Genomic DNA, 24,700 nt, shown 5'->3' on the forward strand with positions numbered 1-24,700 from the left:
TCTTGAACTTAAGACGCATCAGAAGCAGACATGCATTTTATGCACCTAGGGAATTGGCTTTCATCAGGATCGCTGTAAAGATCCTTTCTCAAGCCCGGGCTATAATTGACCTCTCAGACCTCATCATGGAGATTGCAAACTCTCACCCTGAGTCTTTAGCTCTTGTGTTGGGAGATGCCACCATGTCAGCTTGAAGAAAACATGGCCATGGTATAAAGAAGAGATTCCCACAGCTACCAATGGTCAGAAAACGCTTGACCAACCCTTCTGTGTTACTCCAAGGGCATTTCACACAGAGTGCTGCTTGGGGATTCCAGCCACATCAGTCTCTCTCGTCCCAAATTATCATTTAAAGTCATTTAACCCTAATGGGGGGCTGTCAGGCAATGGTCTCCCCAAGCGATGGATAAATTGACTGACTGTTATACGACAACTGACTGGTCTGCATTGAAGAAACCGAAGTTAGACAACCTCAGATCATTTATAGCCCAAGGCCAACCACCACTGAAAACATTCTGTAAAAGGTCCTACAATGTTTGGATACTTCATTTTCAGTCAGTACATTTGAATCCCTGAGATGAAGATCTAAACCATTGGATTGATTTCAAAGCCCTCTCCACACTGCCACTGTTTCCTCTGACTGAGAAAAACTAAATGCTTCTGAAAGAAAAAGTGGTCCAGGAATCATCCTATTACAGAAAGATTAAATTTAATTGCAGAATGTAAACCTCTTCCAGGTCAAATTCTCCAGTTCCTAGAAAAAACATCAACAGCAGAACCTCAATATCCTCAAATTTAGCTACGGCCCAGGGTCAGTAGTATTGCGAACCAGGACAGTTGGGATCGGGGAAACATCACTGCAGCATATTGTCTGCAACCGTGTTTAATGTCCTAATATAAACGTGCCATCACATTCCACCATACAGACAGATATAAGCTAAATATACATTGATTTGAAGTTATGGATTTGGTAAAACCTTGCCCAATACACCCAAAAGCTTTGGCAGGAGGAACATACAGTTGTGTAAAAGTATACAAGACTTTACAAACGCTGGTAAAAATGGGTGTAGAGAAGATAATATTATCTCGACTTCTCTACTTTATCTACATATAAAATATCATTGTTTGTTGTGTACAAGTTATATAATTTTCCTTTTTTTCTCACGCAAATAAGCCTCCAGCTGAGGTGCTTTTTTTATCACCACATCTTTTCACTGTTTTTTTAATCAGCTTGCAACAATCGCCTTAAAGGCACAATAATCAAACAGAGACTATGAGGAAAGATCAAATGCATTCTAATCCTTACTTCCTAAAGCTTTAATTTTGGAGTTGCAGAAGTGTAACATGGGTAAAAGATTTCTCCACGTGCAGTTCTAAAATCATCTTTTACTACGGAGTGAAAAACAAACACAACGACAATGGAGGGAGCTACTGTTATATATTCATATCTCGTTCTCTGTCTGCTTATTTCTGTCAACTTCTGTTTAACTATGATCATTCATTTCCCTCCCCTGTGTTACGTGCTGCTTCGTTCATTTCAGTTCTCCACAGACATCCCAGACATTGCCAACATATTACAGTGAATATATAATCTATATGTAACAGTCTCTTTGATGTAGGGAACATTTTGTATTCTTGGACCTGTCTGTGTAGGCATGAAGCAGAAAAACTGCTCTGCTTTAGATGTTTGATGGAGTGCTGTAGGCAGTGCTCTCGCTGTGCGCGTGTATGAATGTATGCATTTCTGCTCCTAGCTGTTAGATGTTAGCCCTCGTCTGGTCCTAGCCATCGTTTCCAGCCAAGAAATACCTCACTCCACATTGACATGTTATCAACTATGATAATTGATCCCATTTTCACATAGATATACCTGTATAATTGACTGTCCACCTAGTCAATTCCCTTCGTTCTTGTTGCTAGAGATTTCTATAGACTTTTTATCTCACAGTCAAAGCTCTCTTTGTGTGTTTTTGAAGCAATGGTGGCATTAGGTGTTGCATGAGTACACTTTGTTCCTTGATACATGTGACATAGAGCACATTTTATGACCATTTAGCAAACAAGCAGTTTATTGTAAAGAGTTGAGAAGATTTTTCTGCAACAACTGGTGCAAGCAAAGTGCATCCAAATGCAAATGTCTAGGTAGAGCTTATTTTAGTTTACATATTTAATACTTATGGACAAGGCTTGGATTGTGTTGAGGCTGGAAAGGGTTGAAAAACCAGGCGCCAAATCCAGAGTTGAGCTGACAGACATCCAAAGAAAATAGTCCCAAAAGTTCAGGGGCCGGTTGACAGGGAGCAGAGGAAATTATCTGAGGATCATAGGGGGACAACAAAAGGATTGGGCAGGGGTGGGGATGAAGAACGCGGGCAGGTGGCCAGGGGTCAGAACAGGGCTAGAGATTAGGACCTTTGATAGATGGCCTGAGGCCAGAGACGGAGCAGGAGATCTCAGAGCAGGAGACCTACACCTGGCCTTTCTGCCAGGGACGATGGATGGGGCAAAGGCAGGCAGAACCATTTTGGAGGGTGTTTGCAACAGCAGGGATGAAGGCAAGATCTCCTCAGAGACAATCAGGAGGACAACATAGAAGATCTCTGGATATCAATCAGTAAGCTGATGGTGGAGGCAGACTCTCACTGGAGGCAGATCAAGACACTGACAGCAAACATATAGTCGGAGTCCCTGTGGAAGATCACTTGAAGGTTGATGGCATTGGAGGCAAGTCCCTCAGTAGGCTGGTGAGAAGAATGTATGGAAAGATGGCTGGCAGCAGAACACTTCCTTGCGGTACAGGCTGTACCACTGGAAGGCATTGCAGGATGAAAATCAGCAGTTGGTAACAGTCGGTCCACAGACTGGAGATTAGGAGCATGAGTCGGCTGGACATCGAACTGATGTGCCAGATCACCAGCTGGGAAGGAGGAGCAGGCGCAGGATTAAAAGGATGCTTCATTGTAAAATTCCAATCTGTGTAGAAAATGTCAAGGTAGTTAGAAATGGCTTTTATTGTAAACAAGACATTTTTGAGGCCTGTGGAACAAATAAATCAGTGTTAATGATGTTCTGTAATTTAGTGTTGTGTCAAAAAGAAATTGGCCCTTTCACGGAAAAAAGAGAAACAGATAATTCAATGCAGGCACTAACTGTGCTCTCCCTGCAGCAGTAGGTGCATACTGTATGTTTTACAGGTATTATACAAGACCTGCGGTTGTAATGGATTAATGAAGGCCATGCATTTGCAGGTAATTATTATTCTCAACAGGGTCTGCCTGGAAGCAAGGAAAAAACATTGAAATATCGCAACACACTATTAAGTCAAAACCTTGTATTTAACTTGGCTCGGATGAGCTAAATCGAAGATCTAACCGTCGACAGGGTCTTTTCACAAAATTCCAAGAGCTAGAGTAGAAATCTGTGAACGCACTGAGGACTCAAACCGGAGCTGCTTGGAACGTTTATGCAGCAACCGTATCTGAGTAAGCACCGACACTTTTGAGCAGGAGCAGAGGAAATGATCCCACTTACAGGGGCAATGTGAGATAGAGGCCCGGGTTTTGAGGGAAAGCATTACCAATAACTGAGCGTGAAATGAAGGATGCTCTCAAAATGAAAGACCGTGCTCTTGAGTTAAGACAGGAAGAAATATAAAGAAATACCATATATAAGCTGTTGTGCAATGTTTCCTACACAGTTGGGGGAACACAGTTAGCTGAGTGGCAGACATTATTCACTGACATACCCATAACCAATAAGCAGCTATGTACCCAGTGGCAAAGAACAGAATCTTGTTGCATTTCAGCGTCACATAATAACCTCCTGTAATGTGATTTACAAATGTTGCTTTGACCCTAAGCAGCGAATATGATTATAGTTTTTTCACAAATTATACGCTTAAGGTTTGTACACACAATCACTTGCAAAGCTTTTTCAACACATTGAAGACTCATTGGGGTCACTGGCTGATTTGGGTTCAATGCCGAGGCAGAAAACAGAACCTGTTGGAAAATCTTTGAAGTAGGTTTGAAATAAATTGTACGCTTCAACATAGGTTTTTAAATCAGGAAATTGTTTTTTCTATTCATGCCATTGGTTATAGTTCCCTACATTTGTAGTGGTCCTGACATTTATGCCAAAAGCTGAGATTATTTCCTATCCAACATGATAGAAAAAGGTTTTCTAATGTGTTTCCTGGATAAAGAATAGATCATGTGAGATTGAATAAAAACATATTTCATACTAATATTTATTCCTAACATTATTCACAACACTTACTTTAGACAAAGAACGTTGGACTGACTGAATAAGTAAGGTCAGAGGGCTAAAGTGGCAACTTAAATGGATGACTAAGTGTCTATCTGTGGATTGAAGTGGGAGCCATAAACTGAACTGAAATCAGCCACAAACAATTAAATGAGGTGAAAGAATGAAGTGAGTCGGTCTCGTGATGTCCCCGAGTCATTTAATTCAGGATGCACAGGATTTTATGGCCCATATTTCAGACTCGATCATTAACGTCTGAATTTTTATGTCTTCCTAGTCATACTCCAGAAATACAGCCAAAAGAGTAAACTATTATCACATGAAATTTATCTTAATAGATCTTGGAACAAATCAATATTGTTGCATTTATTTTGAAATTTATGAAATGTCTCCCATGGTGACAAATCAATAAAGAACACATCCAAATCTTCAGTTCCCCTCTCCTCTATCGGGCCTCATTCTGCTAAAAACAAACCATCACCAAAGACAAAGAAAGTAATTACCTGGTGAACATAGATGGGTTTTTAGCAGCTAAACAGCTTGATATTTCTTTCCATTGGTTAAGACCAAATTAAGAGCTAAATAGTAAATATTTGCTTAGAAACTCGTCATCTGTAATAACTGGTTTCTGGCCACTTGGGGGTAACGGACACTGACATCTTCTCAGCTTTTAAGTCGACACGCAGCAGACAAAGAGCAAAAGCTCTGTCAGATTTTTTTTTTATATTTAGAGTGCTAGAGTTTATAACGTCTAATTACACTTGCTTGAACATAAAGTGAGCAAGTGTGTTCTATTAGCTCGTAGTTGTATTAACTGTAAAGCTCTGCCAGACCGGGGGGAACCACAGACTGCAGGACAAGACTATGTGGTTCTGACAGCATCACAAAATCAATTTATTAGTGAGCTCTTTACCAGACAAGTAGTCTTGTAATCCATTTATAACCTGGATTAGAGCGAGTTTATTCGATTAAAGCAGTATTTGCTTGTACCTCCTTCATGAGCGCTGCATTTTGCTGTTACATAAAAACAGGAGCATGGTTAGACAACACTACTTGCGACTGTGTTATAACAGATGTGGTAACCAGAGCTCCATGGCCCTTAATGTTCATTATGCAGGCTTTGAAGCTCCTGCAAATTGTGCAAGGGTGTTGATGTTTATATCTTTGAAGAGAAGCTGAACTGTCTGTCAATCAAAGAGAAAGAAAAAAAAACACCATGAGGGTGAGCTGTGGGAAGGTCAGTCAGGTAAACTTGTGTCCGCTCCTCTCCAGATGACAGTAATGTTATCTCGTTTACTAAGCCGGGCAGTGCATCTCTGGATCGGTCAGCGTCTGACGTGCCAGTCAATTCCAGGGCTGTGGTTTGTGACTGTTTGCCTGATAAAAGTGAGAGTGAAATACAACTGCATATTATGTTGGATTGACGCCAACAGGCAACAGCTATGTTACTGCTCATTGGAATACGTCATTTTAAAACAAGACGATGATTATCTTGTCCTTCAGTCAAGGTTCAGTTTCATCCCTGGGCTAATGACAGAAGATAGAAAGAAATGGATCAACATTTACAATTGATAAAATACTAAATAAAAAATTATGACAAGCTTTATATATGAGCAATATGGATTAAGATCACTTAGTAAATAATAAGAAATAGTATTGTTGTCTATAAATTACAGGTGCTATGGTAATGTTTGTCATTGGAGGATTTACCTGGCAGCAGAGCAAAAGCTCAGTGTTATATTAAATGTTTCTATATTTTATGTTTTGTCCAATTTCCTATAAATGTTGATATTCTGTTATGTTTCAAGTCTGTAGAAACTGCTCTCCTCAATGAGTGTTGTTTGTTTATACATGCTATGAATAGTGTTTCTTCTCAGACTGATGGAGCAAACTGTTTCTAAGCAGGGAGCATTGTAGTGGGCGATGACAAATGTGTTGCATGGTTGGCAGAGCCGGTCCTAATAAGCAGAGCACCCCTAGTAACCTGGTTGACCGACCATGGTATGTTTTCAGAAATGGCACAGCTCATGAATGTGCCTTTCGTGAGATTCTCTGTTGTCATGGATGCAGGCTGTGCATTAGATCAATTGAATTGAAGATTTCTCAGGGGATAAACCTATAGCTACTGAATTCATTGTTGGGGCCAAGCCTAATTTATATTTCAGATTCAATATGGTGGCCAATGTAGCAAAGCACACATTGTTTTTGAACGTTTATGAAAAACTCACATACGCTCTTCTTTGTTCTGTTTAGACCCCACATTTTAAGGCAGTCTAGTTGAAAACATTTGGGGTAAACAGGTGTGTTATGCACAAGCTCCAAAATAATATACCCAAAATAAAAATGCTCTTTTAATACATATTTTTCACCCTTGGAAAAGTATCAACCAAAAAGTCAGAAGGAGAATCAGAGTTACGACCCAAAAGTAATAGAGGTACAAACAAGCTTCACTCACCTCAAACACTTTGGAGCTATAGCCACTAGTCTGAGCCAATTCTGTGTCAACAGCTGTTGCAGTAATGCATCCACAATCAGCTGCCGACACGATACAGGAATGCACCAATACGATCCCGATCAGTTGAGGTTGAGGATGAGGTGATGAGGATTCTGCTGAGACTGAAGGACGGCTGATTGCGAAACAGAGGAGAAGGGATTTAGAGTTTGACAGCAACAGACTGTGGCAGAATCTAATTGGCCATTTAGAATCACCCATAATCAGCTGATCCATCAGCATAGAGAGAGTGAGACATTTGAGATTGATGGAATGGGGGTAAAGTCTTCCTGACTGTATTTACTCTGAGCTTCATTTGTATTTGCGAAGACCCAATGACATTTTTACTTAGTTTACAGATGTGTCGGATGATGTATGTGTGTGCGAGGGAGGGAGAAACAAGGAGAGAGAAACAGAATGTTGTTCATCTCTGCTGGAAAGGATCAGTCATTGTTTGGTGATCAGTGTTGATATTATGGCCAATAACATGTAGACATAGGGACATGGCTCGGAGACGTCAGCTGAGTAGACGCTCCTTTGTGAACAGGGTGTGAGGGTTCAGAAGCAGAAGCGCTGCATCAATGCCTGATTCTTTGAATTTCTAAATCAATTTTAATATCAGAACTGGCTTCAAACATCCACAAAGAGATAGTGAGGTGAGATCCAATCACAAGTGGCAACAGACACATTCAGTTGTAGATGGACTTGGCAACATGCGTCCCAGAACACCTTCGAATGGGGTTTGAGTGAGGACATATTTGAGTCACTATTGATGCTTATACCAGGTCTGAACAGGCCCTCATGCTTTATAATGATGAAAAAGAAGCGGCGGCATGTGTGTGTGTAAATGCCTCAGAACTGATTCATGGGGCAATCGAACCATTAGCTTTTTCAATTGATCGGCACAATCAGCTTGAGGGCCGCCCACGCTTACTTTCCACAAATCACAGAGCAGTTTAAACGTCCCTGCCCATTGCTTCACTGCACCCTCTCTGCTGATTCTCTTAGGTAAACGTATCACTGTCTCTACAATGCACCAGTACTCATCAATATTTCATCATATTACATGTATATAGAAATACTAGTGAGCATGTTGTCATGTCTCGGCTCTCTCCGTTCTATTACCAGTGGGAGAAGAGAGGGAGGGTTGCTTTGAGATGTTGCTTCGAGATGCTTTATTGTATTTGCCATAACATTAAACTTGGAAGACTGGTCCTGACAAAATCAAAAGTGCCAACAGTCATGCATGGAATCTTATTATTTATTTTTTTATTTGTTGGTCACTCAATTTTGCTTAAACATGTGTATTTGTACGTACTGCAGTACTGCGTGTTCTCCTACAGAAAAGTTGGAATGTGACTCCATTATGCTCTGAGATTAAATCAAAGAAGTCTGCCTTTTACAGAAGTTATCTTAGGATAATACAGTAAGCAGTACGTCAATAGAGTTAGGGTTACATCATTTGTACCTTTAAAAGTGAGTCAGCTGCTTTTCATATGTTTCTTCCTCGTCTGCTGAAGTGATTTCTTTTGATAATAACTATTCATTGCTGACCTGCAGGGTGCTTCCTGACACACAATCATTAGTGAGGAACCAAGCAGCTCGATCCTGTACTGGCATCCACCAGACTTTATAGAAAATGTGACGGTGTAACCAACAAAGGATATGAGTTAAGTCGTTTTTTTAATCCTTAAAATCCTATTCTTCACCATTATTAATGGACCCCCCCCCCCCCCCCCCCCCTGTATTGATATAAGCCATAAAGATCCCTGTTATTGGTCAATCAATAAGTCAATCAGGGCACAGTATTTTTCTTTAAGCTAATCCCTGGGTGACATAAACAACAATACAGGCTCTGTAACACCCCCCATGACCCTCAAGAGGAGAAGCGGTATAGATAATGGATGAATGGAATATTTAAATATGAATTGAATAATACAAAAATAAAAAATAAAGAATTGAAGTTAACCCTATTAAGGAATAAATTGTCATTCTTATAAAAACACTGTTTCAGGTCTTTTTAGGTCTTGACAGACGTTTGTATTTTAAAAATGTTCTCCCAAAAGTCTGGAGAGCAACATCCAGTAATTCAAGAAAGGACCTGAATCAACTCTATAGCTGCTGCTGTAAATAAACACAGAAACAGAACATATCATATTTTTTATTTACTTAGCTGAACAAGGCTGAACGTCCGCAACATACCTATCTGACAATGCGCAGATTTGGTTGTAAACTTAGTTTACTATTAGAGCAACATTATGCAGTTATTTCACACAGAAAAATCGAGTTGATGTAACTAGTGCCTTGTTTCAGTTCAGTGCTTGGGACTGTGCAATCCGAGCTGTGGTCAAGACATTTGAGATTGATATGCTTTTTTTTGTTCATAACGTAGAGCAGGTTTGTGAAATGTGTTGGTGGGTACTGGCTCATTAAGTATTGCACACATGCATGTATAATCTAACATTCCACGATTTGCATGAATAGGTGGATTTATGCAGTTATGACACCTGTTTATGTGAGACCTGTATGTGTGTATGTGTGTGTTTTCAATTTCAATTGGAGGAAGCAGCTTCATTGTTTGAGACCTTTGCTCCACTTCACAGGACATTCCCCACCGAAGGCAGTGATGGCGAACGAGACGTGGCCCTCATACGCCTCCCATCATCTGCTCCGCGGTGACCCTTTCGCCTCAAAGCTCTCCAAAGAGGCGGATATCGTTGCAGCTTTTTACATCTGTATCATAGGTCAGTCTCTTGTTGTGAAAAATGCTTGTCTTTGTTGCTGCAATCAGGTTTAGTGCAAATGTTTTAGGCAGGTTAAAGAAAACAGATAATAGGAGTCTGTGGCATGGAATAAGTGCTGATATCTGATATAGGAAAACACATGACTTTACGTGAGGCCATTAAGACGGAGTTCAGGTTATCTTTGTCACGTGAGTTGGTGGATTTCTGCAGAAGCTGTTGTGCAGGACACACAGGAAGCTGTGTTGAGGCTTTGGGTTTATTTTGGCTGACTGAAAGTAAACATCACATCATTGGTCCACACACAGCTGTGCACAGGGTTTTGTCTTTAGCAGCTTCTTCATGTGTCTGAAATCGAAATATGAAATACATGGTCACGCCAGAAAGAAACTGGTAAAGCCTGAAACTGTCCGACACTGATATACCACAGCGTAAACAGTTAGAAAGTGAACCCAGTATAGAGAAATGACCATTAGCTGTTGTAAAATACTGTAGCAGACACAGTGGTATGTGTGCAGCTAACTGATAGCCACTAAAGCTGACTAGCACTGCAGATGGAACAAGGACAAATGTTATAATAATGCTAAATTCAATTCATTTGCATTTGTAAAGCAACAAGGCATAACATACACAATCTTAAAGCACTTATCAGAATGTGCTCAAGACCATACAATGGAGCAGACGGAAACCTGGCAGTTCCCATCAAGAGCATGTACTTGGACTCAGGGTGAGCAGTGGATAGAAATGGGGGAGAGAGTAATAACAAAATACGTCTGCTAGTTTACTGCTAAAACTCAGTGAGGTAGGAGCTGCCATGCTACATAACATGACATGAGTGTTCAATCTTAATATCATGCAAATACATAAATTTAACAGCGAAAATGTGCCCTTCTATGGACAATCATATAGACCGCAGACTTTAGACTTATGAAAGCAGGAAAATCACAGCAAAATGAATACAGTCAACGATGGCTCGGTTTCATTTCAGTGAGCTAACATGTTCAGTTGCTCATGTTCAGATGTACGGCTCATATCAATGGTGAAATAGGTACTTAGATCTTCAATATAATCCAATACATCGATAGCACAATGTACAACTATTACACTACTAGTATAAGTCCTGCCTTCAAATGATTCTTAAGAAAAAGTACATTAAATAAATCTGTAAATGAATTAAATAATTAAATAATGGCAGCAATTACAACGCTTCGACAGCAAATTAAATTACTGACTTTTCCTGGTATTTGAATGCTGATAGAGGAGATAAGAGTTGTATTTTAGACGCATGGATAGTAATAGCTGCTGCATGACAGTTACATGCATTTTAAACAGCGAACGAGCTTCTACTAGCTCTTTAACCTTCTGGTTGTATTTGGCCATGGTTGGGAGACAAAGATGCAAATCAATGAACAGGAAAGCTTTATCGAAATATTGGATGTTTGCAATGATTAGATGATCAGGGCTGGGGCCACAGGGGTGGACATGGACACTGGTAGTTGGCTTGTTTATGTAATGGAAGGATTATTGAACCGGCCTCAGAGGTGTTATCCAATCAAAGGTATTTTTATGTAGATGTAAACCCTGCTATATTAAAACTGCAGTTTACATATATAACACGACAGGGTGTTGATTACAGGTTGGAGCTAAGTGCACAATGCAAAATGACCACATGGTGGTTACAGGTTGCAGCCAATCATTGATACTGAGTATTCGAATATATATATTAAAATTAACTTCCATTTATTTCTTGTATTTGCGTTATGTTTGGTGTTTAATTTACCAGTTTAGCCGTATCAGACTTTGATGTGTTATTTTATCTATTGACAATATGTATTTTGTTCTTTGATTTACTTTAAACATTGTGCTCTCTTACAATTGGCACCATTAGTACAGGGGCAAACTCCAGATAGACACATTGACTAATGATGTTATGTGTTGTTATCAATCTCAGAGCAGTGGAAGTGGAAACTGGCACAGGCTTTGGGAAAAAAATATAACTAATTTAGCATTTATTTGATAGCCAAAGTATGGATATGAGTGTTGGAAATAGTTAATGATCAGAAATCTATAAACGCACAATCAATTATCTATTGTCAGTCAGATGACGCACAACATTCAGTGGGAATAGAAAAGCTGGAGCTGAAAAATTGGAATTCTGCCAGGAAGATTTTTCCCAGCTGGTGAGGGATCTGTGGGTCCCTCACACTGCACAGTCTCTAGCGTCCCTTGTGGATTTGATACACAAGGGACCCCCCCCACACACACACACAACGTTTTTCCTTTTAAATGTTTTGAATAGTTGCAGCAGCTGGTGACACAGAAAAGTCACTGTGGTTTTAGCCATGTGCTGTTTTTATGTTTTTAAAGATAAAGCCTTTCTTTCTAATTTGGTTGGATGCATATCCTACATGTAAAATGTTCTAATAGGTCTCTCACATACATATATAAGCTTTACATATGTCACAGTGCTAGTGTGTGGGTTAGTGGTTCCTACAACCCAGATTAATCTACATTATACCATTTGCTACTGTCTCTTTTATTTGAAGAATGGTAGAGGAATGAAACACACTTCATGCTTCTTTACAATGTAATAGCATTGCATTGCAGTCTGATATCACATGGAAGGCCGGCCAACATTAAGATAAGACAGGGGGAGCTATATTTAATTTCATATAACTGAATAAGGAGGTACTGTAATCCAGACTGTATGTAATGTGTAAATATGACTTTTTATACTTTTAGCGTACAGCTAAAAGATTTGACTGAGATACACTTATGGTTTCTTAACAGAAATATAAATCAGTGGGAGCAGCTACCTGTGAACTGCCTTCTGCAGCTTGTCTCACTTCCTGCAGTTTTCTTTCTTTTATTCTTTTAAAGAACCTGCAGGGCCATTTTATAATTTTAAAGTATAATACCATTTGCTCTGTAGGTGCATCCCTCCCAGCCCAGCAGTACTTGCACACACTGGACGCAAGACCAAGAAAGGCTATTAATGCATAGAAGTTTATTGAAATAAACCCCTGAATAATTGCTTGTTTACCAGACACCACAATGGCGTTGCTGCAGCAGAGTAGAGAGAGACAGCCGAACAAAGGGCCTGTATATATAAGCTCAGCACACTAGGCGCCTGTCAATCAGACGATCAACCTCGTGGAAAGGAGGGACAAAAGCGAGTCCAAAACAAAAACAGGATGTAACAACACACACTGGCTCTCACAGCAAATGTCTGTAAGGAACAAGATAATCCTGAAGAAGCTTCGTTAAATCAAAGGCCTGACAAGAACATTTTAATCTGCACGTTGGTCGGTGGAAATGCAGAACCTACGCAAACACACACTCCCAGAAAGCCTTTTATCTGTCAGTGGGCTGATGGAGCTCTGCAGACACACTGGCAGTTGCATGTAAATGTATTTAACGCCAGCTATCATAGAATTAACAATTTCAGTTTCCAGTTGTAGTTATCATCTGGCTTCAGCTCCTGCATGTGTACCACTGGTATCACCTCTATTTCCTATGTCCTTTGTTTCTTTGTCAGTGCGGGGATGATCACATTAATCACTTTTCTTATTGAATTAACAGCAGGATAAAGCAGCAGAAATGTGGAGATGTGTCAACAACATAGAGATCACAGCGGCTGACAAACCGAAACATTGCTCGACAACGCAGTGGTTGATACACTCCTCTGTGCGAGCTCCAGCTGTCAGAGCTTTGTTGCTCACATCTGTCTGAGTCTTGTACACTGCGTCGGCCTCCTATATAACCAGTCCACTCAGCCTGGATTCAAATGAGCAGCATCGGACAAGGCAGCTTGTGCAGAGGGAAAACGGGTTGGCAGATGCTAAGAAACTTCAGGGATCCCAAACTTAAAACTGAGCCGGTACATCAGGTAAAACTCTGGAACATGAATAGGAAACTCAACCGATCTAAACTGAACAGACAAGATGACAGATATAACAGACTTGGGAGAACAGATCCTAAATAAGGGAGGTAGTAATGATTGAACACAGACGAGACACATGAGGGCGAAGCAATCACAGAAGCTATAACCAAAGACAGGAATTCAAAGGTAGGAAACTTCAGAGTAAAACCGCAAGTTAAAAGTTAAAACCACTGAAATATAAATCCTAACAGTCTAATTAGAGAACATTCATCCAATATTCACTGCCACTATTATTCTCTGAGAAATCAATGAAAATGTTGCAAAATGCAAGATCTCGCCATGTTAAAGAAAATTCATAGATCCGCCCCCTGATCCGGATCAGCACCAAATTTAAACGAGTGGGTTCTTCCCTGATCCATACAACATCCTTCCAGCAAGTGTGTGGAAGCACATGGCAACTTGTGCTTTAAACAGTAGGTTCAGAAATGTCACCCAGTGTTTGGATCTGCTATTTTGTGAAATATATAAAAAAGTGTATGACAAAAATTATTTGATTTTCTCTGTTGCAACTTAGTCAAAATATCCTTCATTTCAATAATGCAGGACACATTCATCCAGGATGACATGATTGTGTTAATCTGCTCTCATTAATCCACTTCAATGTGTGTCTTCACTTTTCAATTTTGCAGAATTGATGTTGGAAATTTAATTATTGTTAAATAAAACACCTTTAAAAACAGTTTTACACGTTACTGAGGTTGGAAAGTTCATGTATAGACTTCAGTAAAATACAGCAAAGTGCAAGAACCTGATTTTAGCATAACAGATCGTAACATATGTACATTTTTCCCAGGTTCCATGAGGCATAGCTCCTACAGCCCCGTCTTGGCTGACAGCCTCTCTTTGCTATTTTTTCCTGATACAGTGCATCATATGAGTGCATTGGAAATGCGAAGATGTACAATACGCTCATTGTGTTATTCATTCATTTAATTAGCCCTTTTAATTGAACTGTCCCCTTAAATAATTGGAATGAATCAGGTTTATTTAGTCCTGAAAAAGATATTTGTGCAGATCAAACAGGCTGAATGGGAAACAGCCAACAGGACAACAAGATCATGACGGAAAGGTTCATTCTTTTGAACCCATGGCCACGTTTTTTTTATGTAGAAACCTGCGAGGCCAGAACAGAAGAGGTTTTCTCTGCTCTGCCTCTGAGCTGCTCAGTGGACAGAATCTGTGCTTATTTTTGTAAGCTCCAAGAAAAAAATGTACCTGCATCAATAGATTGCATAGATAGAAGAGATAAATGGTACAACGAATGCATTTATATAGTGCGTTAACAGTCTCTTCGACCACTCAAAGCCCTACTAATACAGTTCACATTCAGTCATTCACACACATTAGCATAGTGCTTCTGTATCTAGCTCTTTGTCTATCATTCATGCATTTCATTCATTCATTCGCTGCCAGAACAGTCATCAGGAGCAGTTTGGAGTGTGTTGCCCAAGGACACTTTGGCATTTGAACAGGACAAGCTGGGTATCCAACCACCAAATCCTCCGATCAGCGGACGACCCGCTTTACCTCCTGAGCCACAGCCCATCTGTAAGCTTGCTCTACTATCAATGTTTACATTCCTCAGGGTGGGAAATTTAACACATTCTATGTTGACTCTCAAAACATTACCAGTAGGCTGGAGGGAAATTGGATTTGTATGACTCTGTGTTGGCCAAAGCCATGGATAGAGGCATTATGTTGTCCGGAGTTTCCTCAGATTTAGCACAAAGGTTCACTTCGAGAATATGAAGGATGAACTATTTATACTTTTGTGGTCAATGGTCAGAGGATCAGGCCACTGACTCAGGGCTGTAGTAGGACAGCCTTGAGGTTTCACGATTTAGAGCAGCCTATATATACATATATATATATATACAGTGTGTGTGCGTGTGCGTGCGTGCGTGCGTGCGTGTGCGTGGGGTTTAGGCTTTCTAGGAAATATGTCATTTTTTAAGCTCTGTTTTCACACACACACACACACACACACACACACACACACACACACACACACACACACACACACACACACACACACACACACACACACACACACACACAGTGGGTTGGTTAAGCTAAAATATAGTTATTAAAAGGGAGAGTTCAGCCAATTCACTCATTATCTACTCACAACTATGCCGGTGGAGGGGTGGGTGAAGTGTTTGACTCCACAAAACACTTCTGGAGTTTCAGGGTTAAACAGCGAAGCAGCCAAACATGGGGACCACTTCTTCCAACAAAAAAAAAACAAACTGAAAATAAGACAGAAAATGCCTCCATGCTGCTCCTGGGGCTTCATAAGCGCAAATTCGACTTGAAACAAAGTAATTTACACCATACGCAAAAGCAGCTCCGGAGGAAGATGAAGTGACTGTACAAAACTGTGCTGCCAGGTTGGAGATGTAATGGTAAATGGTTTGGATTTGTATTTATATAGCGCTTTTCTATTTTTGACGACCGCCCAAAGCGCTTTACAGTACAGTTTGCCATTCACCCATTCACACACACATTCATACAGTGCATTTATTAGCAGCACCTCGGCATGCAGATGGGGGAGACTGAGCTCGAACTGCGGACCTTCTGGTTGGGGGACGACCGCTCTACCCCTCAGCCATGTGTCATGTAGCAGCAAGATCAATATATGAAGCATCGTCTCCTGTCATAGCAAGTCTGTGTTCTTTCAGAATGAGCTTTTATGGCCTGATATAATTAATTGTTTCTGTCAATGAACATGCACAATAATAAAGTAGACATGCAGCAGAACAACAACAACCACGGTCAAATTGAATTAATTTCATTTGATTCAATCAAAAAATGTGGCTCAAGGCGCTCAACAAGCTCTACAACATCTGCTATCCTTAGACACTCAACTCAAGCCGTCTGGTGAACGTTTTATTTGATCATTTCTGTTATTTTAAGGCACTTTATTAAACATTCAGCTCCATTTTTATTGATTTGAATTACAGGAGTCCACACTCTGTACTTCCTCTCCCTGGCTGACATACAGGACAGGGAGCCTACTGTTCCTCTGGTAGTCCATCACTAGCTCAATAATTTTGCTGATATTGAGCTTCAGGTGATAGCAGTCCCACTGCATGTGACAAAGCTTCCTATCAGTCCTCTGTACTCCTGTGTAAAAATAGTCTCCAAATGAAGGCTCCATGTTTCTCTCAATAAATGCCTCCAAATTCTTCACTACATTTGCTCTATGAGTCTGTAAAGACGGATGGAAACTGTAACTGTACTGGTTGGCAGAGGCGCATAACCATCAGGTGGTAACTCCATTTCTGTTATGGCTTCATTTCATTATTCCTAAATCATTTTCTATTTACCCTTCAAATCCACTTCAAGTCCAATATCCACTTCCCGTTTAGCTCTTGGACAGCTTATCGCTAACCTTGCTTTAACCTAGTAAGCTTTGTAGTGCATTGCCTTTATAAAATGTATATGGCTAATGTGTTCGCTTTAAAGCATTTCGATGATGGAGTCATCACACATTTACACTTAAAGTCAACTATACTGTAAGATTTAGGTGAAAGGGATCTATTGGCATTTAAATACGTTATATTTAAATTTGGAGCTGGTCCTCTCTACAGGAGTCCAGACTGGACAAACTAAACACCTTTTGAGTTTTTTGGTAAGTGAAGGCTACCACAGGTTCTCCTTCATGTTTATAAGTGGAGGGTGAGGTGAGGGGTACTCACCACTAGATGTCACTAAATTCTACACACCGAAGCTTTAACCTTGTCCGCCATTGTTGCCATGTTGTTTTTGTGTGTGTGTGCTTGTAGATTAGTCGGAGCAGCAGTAAAGACCTAAAAGAAGGAATAAGCTACAAAGTAGACAACTGTGTATTTTTAAATGACTCTATTCAAATTACACACAGAAAGTTTATTTATGAATAGTTCTTAGAAAGATAAAGAATAAAACATGCACTCTCTCGCATGGTTGCATAATCATGACGTGTTGCACATGATAAACAGTGTAAAGCTGTACAGTGTAAGTACAATCTTTCACTTTTTTTCACATTGTTTAAAGATGCAGAAAACCCTGTCAGGTTCACTGTGTCAGTTCACATTAGAAAAAATATACTCGGTGTACTGAAAGAACTGGCAGATCAAAATGAAGTCAAAATCGTATATGTTGGTCTTGTCACGTTGCTGCATTCTGGTCTCATTGTTGAGCTCAATAAATGTAACAGTTGTTACACAGCCGACCATCAGAATCGGTGAAGCTGTTATGTCAGGCCATTATATGGTTGCTCCTGTGTGCAATTATTAACAGTGGATGCAGAATTGGGTCGATATCGGTGGAAATCTATCATTCTTCACCACTCTTATGTCTCTCCCTCATTATAGCCTATAGTCTGTTGTGTGCTGGAAATGTCAGGACCTTTTTTCACATTTCAATCCAGTTTTCATGGCATGAATATGTTGCTGCCAGTGGTTGTCGAATGCCTGATGTGAATTGTTTACCCTTAAGCTTTTACTTGTCATGTTTCATTCATGGTGGGTCTGTAGACAACGCAAGAAAAGCAGCTGATTATCTAGGTTTATTTGCATTTGAAAAAGATCAAACATCCCTGCCCCTTTTTCACCACTACATTCCGACAATAATCAAAAATTATTTCGATTGTAACATTGTGGAGATATTTCAGACGTCACACACACACACACACACACACACACACACACACGCACACACACACACACACACACACACACACACACACACACACACACACACACACACACACACACACACAATGAGTTGGTTAAACTAATAGCAACTTGTTATGGAGAAGCTAAAACGACGTGGCACGATGACACCATTGTATGAATGGAGTGCTTTGTTGTTGTTATCAGGAGTGCCCCTCTGTTTTTAATCACACTATTTCTTTAAAAACCAGTGGAAAAGGATTTCTAGGAAAAATTTAATTTGAATGTTTTTATGTTGTGGCTGAACTGAAGATCATTAAAAAGTAAATCAACCAAAGGGCAGAAGGAGCCTGATTCATTCCTCGAATTAGTACATAAAAAAAGACAAGCGCCACATTTCCACAATGTTTTCCACATTCTTTTTCATTGTTTTCCGCTGGCTCTCTTTTAAAGATGTCATTTCATGTGAGCTGTCACTCAAGCTCGACAGCTCCTCACCGCCTCAGTCCTCGCCTGGTCCTCTTAGATGCACAAACAACAGTGAATAGAGGAAGACTCACGTGGCCTTTTAAACGCAATAACTGGCCTGTGTCCGAAATGAATCCTTGAAATTGTAGGCAGGGTGTAGTTGTGCACAGCTGTGTTTCTTGTCTGTGAAAGGTGACACAATGCATTGTGGGATTGTTTGCAAAGAATTGACCTACAGTAAAACTTTACCGTTCAATGGAGGACATTGTTGTTTTAAATTTCACACTGAATTATATAAAGTAGTACATTTTTGGACACTGAGCCACGCTTGTATTGTGTGGACATGTCAACATATTGACACACACACACACACACACACACACACACACACACACACACACACACACACACACACACACAAAGAGAAAAAAGTAAATTCAGTACAATCACTGCAGTTGCTTCCACATCCACTTATAGATTCAACACTAGGCGTGACACTGGTTATTTATCTTTCATGTTTTAATTGGGTAATTTACTCTCAGCCTTAATGCTGCATAACAAGATGCACTGAGAGGTGCAGTGATGGGGAAGATTTCCATGGCTACAAATTGCGAGCTTCAGGCCTTTGAGCTAATTGCCATTGTTATTGAGATCGTTGGAGCAGATCTGAGCAACAACTCTGTTGTACAACACCGAGCTACAGTTGTCCTATCAAGAGAGTCAGTGTTGTGGCTGTAAAAAAAACAAGCTCATGTTCAGGATGAATTGTTGTGTGGAAGGAGACAGACAGAAGTACAGAAAGTGTGGTAGAATGACATATGTGTTTTGTAATTATTTGTGTAGGATTTACTGTGATTATTAAGAATCCCCGATTGTTTGCTAAGCTGGAGAGACATACACCCCTGAAGCCGAGATGATATCCAGAAGTCTGTGAGTCAGTTGTCAGTCAGGCCATGTTCATGTGTTTTGGGGGCGTGGCTTTGACAAGAGGGCTAATAGTGGTGGGATGCATCGGATGTATATCTTCAAAGTGTAGCCTGCTCTTGCCATCTTATCCAGGATTATCAACCCTGACCCTGGGCGGAGCTGTGGCTCAGGGGGGAGAGCGGGTCATCCAGATTCCAGAATCCTGAATCAGAAGGTGCGAGCAGCAAGATGCTGAAATTGAAACCCCTGACTGCTGTGCTGGTAGCGTATGATTGATGTATGATAGACAAGTGCTGCACATAGATACACTGTAGGAGTTTGTGTGTGATTGGGTAGATGGCAAAACTGTACTGTAAAGCGCTTCGAGAGTTTAATAAAATAATTCCAGTTCTTAAAGAGAAAACAGGAAGGAGATTCAAACTAATGGGAGAGAACTATAGGTACATACACTTACAAAGCTCTGTAGCACCTGTAGAAGCAGGTTTGGTTATTAACAGATATACTGTTATTAATAATTATCAGGGCTGGTTATTTATATTAACATAATTTGTAAATTTGGATTACTAAATAGGAGGCACCACTTTGGTATAAGGGTCCAATAACATAACTGTTGCTACAATCTCTTGGCAATCAACTAGAAGTGTCAATATTTTGGGAAATATCCGTAATGTAACAATCCAGTTGTCACACAGGGCGAATACAGAAATAATTATAAAACAATCACTGATTAAAGCACAACAGAATTTATCAACCGCAACAATATTCCTATAATAACTTTCAATTAACAAAGAACTCTTATCCAACTGCAGCTACAACAACAAACAACCATACGTAAGCACAAGCATCCATAATCTCATAGTGTGCATGCATGTGTGTGTGTGTGTGTGTGTGTGTGTGTGTCGTGCATGCATGCTTACGTGTCTGTGTGTGAGTTACATCAGGGCGTTTTGCATTGCTCCTCAGGTGGTCACGACTAGCTGGTTTATTTAGGGCAGCAGGAAAACAGTGAAGCCGACTCAGGTGGAGGAAAAACGTGTTATCTGTTTCGTCCCCTCTTTTGTAATCCTGCAGGCAGTGAGAGAGATCAGTTGATGCTGGCAGCTGTCTCCTTCCAGATCTGAAGCCTATTTGTTGAACACAAACAGTCTTTTACTCGACCTGCGAGAAGAAGACTTGTGGCCTAGGCCTACATTTTAGGTTTGAAATGTAAAGCTTTCTCCTTTTGGCAGCATCATGAAAAAGGACTGGGAGGAAGCAGCGAGGGTCAGAGCGGGTCTCAGCTGCAGGTTAGGGTGGATCTCATCCAGTGAGAGACCGAATTTGAATTCAAGCCAAACTTCAATGGAATCGTTTTTTTGCTCTCTTATTGAGGCTGTTTTCAGACATGACAGACACGGGTCAAGACTTTCTCCAGAGGTCGCCTTATGCACATGAACAATGCAGCAGGATAAAACCAACAATCATCTGAAGGATTCAGGCGAGGGGTGGAGCAGCAGGCAGAGGCAGGATGTAACACATTAACTCTGCTCCTGGGATCATGTGTTTTTGTTTACAGCACATCAACACCATCCTCGTCTTGTAACCACCACAAATTCTCTTGAAATCTTTGTCGGTGTCTTCTATGTGGGTGGCTCCTCATTTTCATCCTGATATATTTGCATTAGTTTTTTTCACTTTTGTGTCTGTTGAGTGTTGTAAAATTACATCAACACACCCACTCGCTCGAGGTGAACCCCACAGAGGTACCTTTTTGTCTGAATAAAGTCTGAAGGATCTCTAGAGTTCGTCCACCCCCCACACAGGAACGGCTTGGTTTCCCTGAAAGCTGACTGACGCTCTGCAGCTCACAAGCAAGAATGTCAACGCAGTGCAAAAGTTTCAGCAAAAGGTTCTGATAATATACCGACCATGCAGAGAAATGCATCTGTGATTCATCGCCTGTGAAACCACCGGCACGCCCCATGTATATAAAACAAGTTGGTTCCATTTCCAAAAGGCAGTGCTGTGAACACGACATCTGAGATAATCTGAAGACGTCTTTAAGACACACAAAAAAAAACGTCACCGGCCCATCATCGCATTGTCAGACCAGAAACAGCGTAGTTACACCACATTTCCATACAGTTCCAAACGTACTAGCCATGCTAACTAGCTAATAGCCATCATGCAGGCCCGTTTTTTAAGGTTACAAGAGATACATTTGTCAACGGTCTCAGAGGCTCTGACAGTGACGGGAGCACCAACTTGCACTAAGCAACACACCCACGGGCACATTTTGAAAGACAAAGACATTGTTACTTGTCCTATTAATAAATCGAGAAATCTTCTGTCTGTTCTTCTACATAATGCATAACAATAGAGGCGATAGCAAGCAATGTCTCAGATGTGTAAATTTATGTATTGTAATGTATGTAATGTATTTCATCAAACTTCTCTCTCTCTTTTTCTCTCTTGCAGGAATAATGTCTGCAACAGGGAATGGCTACGTCATTTATATGACCATCAAACGCAAGACCAAGTTAAGGCCTCCTGAGCTCATGATGGTTAATCTAGCCATATTCGACTTTGGCATTTCAGGTACTGTAAAACCTTTATGGACATTCGTTTTTTTAATGTCTTCATTGTTCTCGTCCATTTTGCTTGGTCACTCAGATGTGTTATCACTTTGTCAGCTTCACAGATCATCTGCCTTGAATATGCTGGAAGTTTTTTCTTCCTGTTGTTTCCGTTGAGGAGAACAATGGCTGTCGATAATTTAAATGTGATTAACTCTTGCGAAAGACAAACCATCCATGCATCCATCCATCTGATTTATCACATCTCCCCCTATCTCCCTTTAAATTTAGGTTGGAATGTAGATCTACACGTGTTCTTTGATTAAACCAGTTTGATCTGGATGGATTATGAATGCATTAACTCTTTTCCTATTCTATAGGCTTTTTATGTGTATGTTGATAAGAGAGATGTGACGGTAACTAGATAGTCGGGTTGGATCTCTGGAGAAGTGAAATCATTCTGTGCTTGTGGGATGTCTTGTGATTTGAACTGCCACTGAGGGCAGTGGGAAAGTTCCTCTTGTTACTGAGAAATCAGCTACATTGGTTTGGTCTCCACTAAGTTGTGCGTTTTCATTATTCATTCACATGGTACCATAGGAAGAGGCTGTTAGAGGAATTAAATGATTTTCTTTCCCTGAGTTGTTTCCACTCTTGATAAAAACGGGCTGTGTATCTATTGACTGCTTTTTCATTAACTCTTGTGTTGTTTTTCAATTTCACTAATTGTATTCATTGTTTAGCACTGCATCTCAAAATGTCGTCCTCATGTATTTTAAACACATTCTTTCTCCATTAGTAACTTTTGCAAACTGACGTGTTTCTGCATGACTCACTCGTTAATTCACACTTCTACCCTCAAGAAAGCTTTGACATTTTGATTTTGAGATTGTCCTCTGTCCTCACTGAATACTGGCACATTATGGAACAAGGCTTAACACAGTTTTCCTACAGCTACTAATAAGGAACAGATTTTACACGTAAAGGTCACTTTATTGTCATGGAGAAATCTCCATTCACTTCAGTAATCATAGTGTGTTATTTTGAAAAACAGGAAAATAAACTGTTAAATAATGGTTTGGCAAGTGTGTAAGCTAGCGTGATGCATGCATAGAGCCGATCATTCACTAGTTGTTGCTCATAGGCCATTACACAGAACCACAGCATCTCAACGAGTAATAAAGTGTAGAAAATACATTTATTAAGGATGTTGACTTTGCCAATGCGTTTTTTTTGGATGTACCCTTAGCAAATGATTAAATCTCTATATAGAAGTGTACAACTCAGCAGAGGGCGGATCGAATGAGATAAAATACACAAATTCAAATTAACTTCAGTGAGTCTTGCTTCATATTTATTAGTAGTTAAGTGAAGAGACAATTCTTCATTCTGTTATTGTCCTCTTTTACCAATAATATCTGAGACTCAGAGAGGAGATCTTTCAAGATCATATGTGAACGTCTGGTCTGTGTGTATTCTGGTGTTGGTGCACCTCAGTGTGGGAAGCTGACCAGTGTACACCCTGCTCTGTGGAAACACAGTTATGGTTAGCCGGGCTACCAGACCATGTGTTTCCCCTGGAGCTACTAAAGCACTTGACCTGGCTCACAATAAATGTTATTGAACAAGTGGGCTCTCTTCTCATGCCTTGTGATGTGGTTGATGTCATCGGAATATACTGAATAAGAGTTTTATTACAAAATGGACCATTTACCAGTTAAATAAGCATGTCCTGAATTTGCCTGTCTGATTCATGCTGGGCTGTTTTAAAGGACATTTTCATTAGCTATAGATTTCTTCTGCATCACCATCTTCCTCATTCTGTCCATAGTTTGAAAGGATTCAAATGTATTATTTAAATAAGCTCTACAGCTATTAAATTATAAATTCTAACTCGCCCTACAATAACTCTTCCTTTCAATAATAATTCTCCATGAATCAAATTGGTTCAGTTTGTTATTACACCTCATCTCAGACCCATCTCTCCTCTCATTTAAATCTTTAAAGTACACGTTCCGACATTTATATAAATGTAGCTATTCCATATGTACACACTAATCTTGGCAGAAGTGGTTTCAGATACTGTGTACAATTGCAAATTGTATTTGCAATTGCAATTGCAATTGCAATTGCAATTCGTTCTTAAATAGAACGAATTGCAAAGTGCCCTATGTAACAATAGAATTGTTGTTAGTAGTTCATGTTGCTCGGGGCACAGACCAAGAGTAATGAGAGCTCGTACTGTGAAGACTGAGTTAAATAAAGTCACAAATTATGTTATACATAAGTGCTTACATTGTCCTTTCTGTATGGTTTAGTGAGAATGGAACAGATTGAATCAGCCTGAAGCCATTATACTGTTATCATTGGTAATTCTGCTGCTGTGTTGCTCTGTATGAAGGTGCAAATTCTGTAATTCTTTAACTAAAGATGCCCAACCACTAAAGGAAACCTCTCTTGCTCATGTCAGGATGGAAAATCTGAAAAATAATCTTGTGATTTTAGATATTTATGAAAAAATATGTTTAATTTCATAGAAATTGCGTGATTAAAACTAGTACCTTTTTTTTTTAACCTTGTGTACTTATACTTGTTATCCTCAGTGTTATAATCCTCACTAATCCTCCTCTGGGTGACCTGTTCTCTCGTAAAGC

At 40.1% G+C, this 24,700-nt stretch overlaps 1 protein-coding gene across 2 annotated transcripts in view; it reads left to right on the forward strand.

Annotated features, from left to right (window-relative positions):
• The window catches only part of opn5 (opsin 5), a 43,172-nt gene that overhangs the window by 10,495 nt on the left and 7,977 nt on the right, over positions 1 to 24,700 (forward strand). Inside the window, exons 2-3 of one of the 2 annotated variants that reach the window (XM_034580551.1) lie at positions 9,361 to 9,501; positions 21,949 to 22,068. In XM_034580551.1, the coding sequence (XP_034436442.1) occupies positions 9,384 to 9,501; positions 21,949 to 22,068 (238 nt within the window). In that variant the 5' untranslated portion in view covers positions 9,361 to 9,383. The remainder of the gene's footprint in view (positions 1 to 9,360; positions 9,502 to 21,948; positions 22,069 to 24,700) is intronic. The other variant, XM_034580552.1, reaches the window with a different exon arrangement.

Source organism: Hippoglossus hippoglossus, chromosome 24 (assembly GCF_009819705.1).
Source record: "Hippoglossus hippoglossus isolate fHipHip1 chromosome 24, fHipHip1.pri, whole genome shotgun sequence".
Taxonomy (NCBI): domain Eukaryota; kingdom Metazoa; phylum Chordata; class Actinopteri; order Pleuronectiformes; family Pleuronectidae; genus Hippoglossus; species Hippoglossus hippoglossus.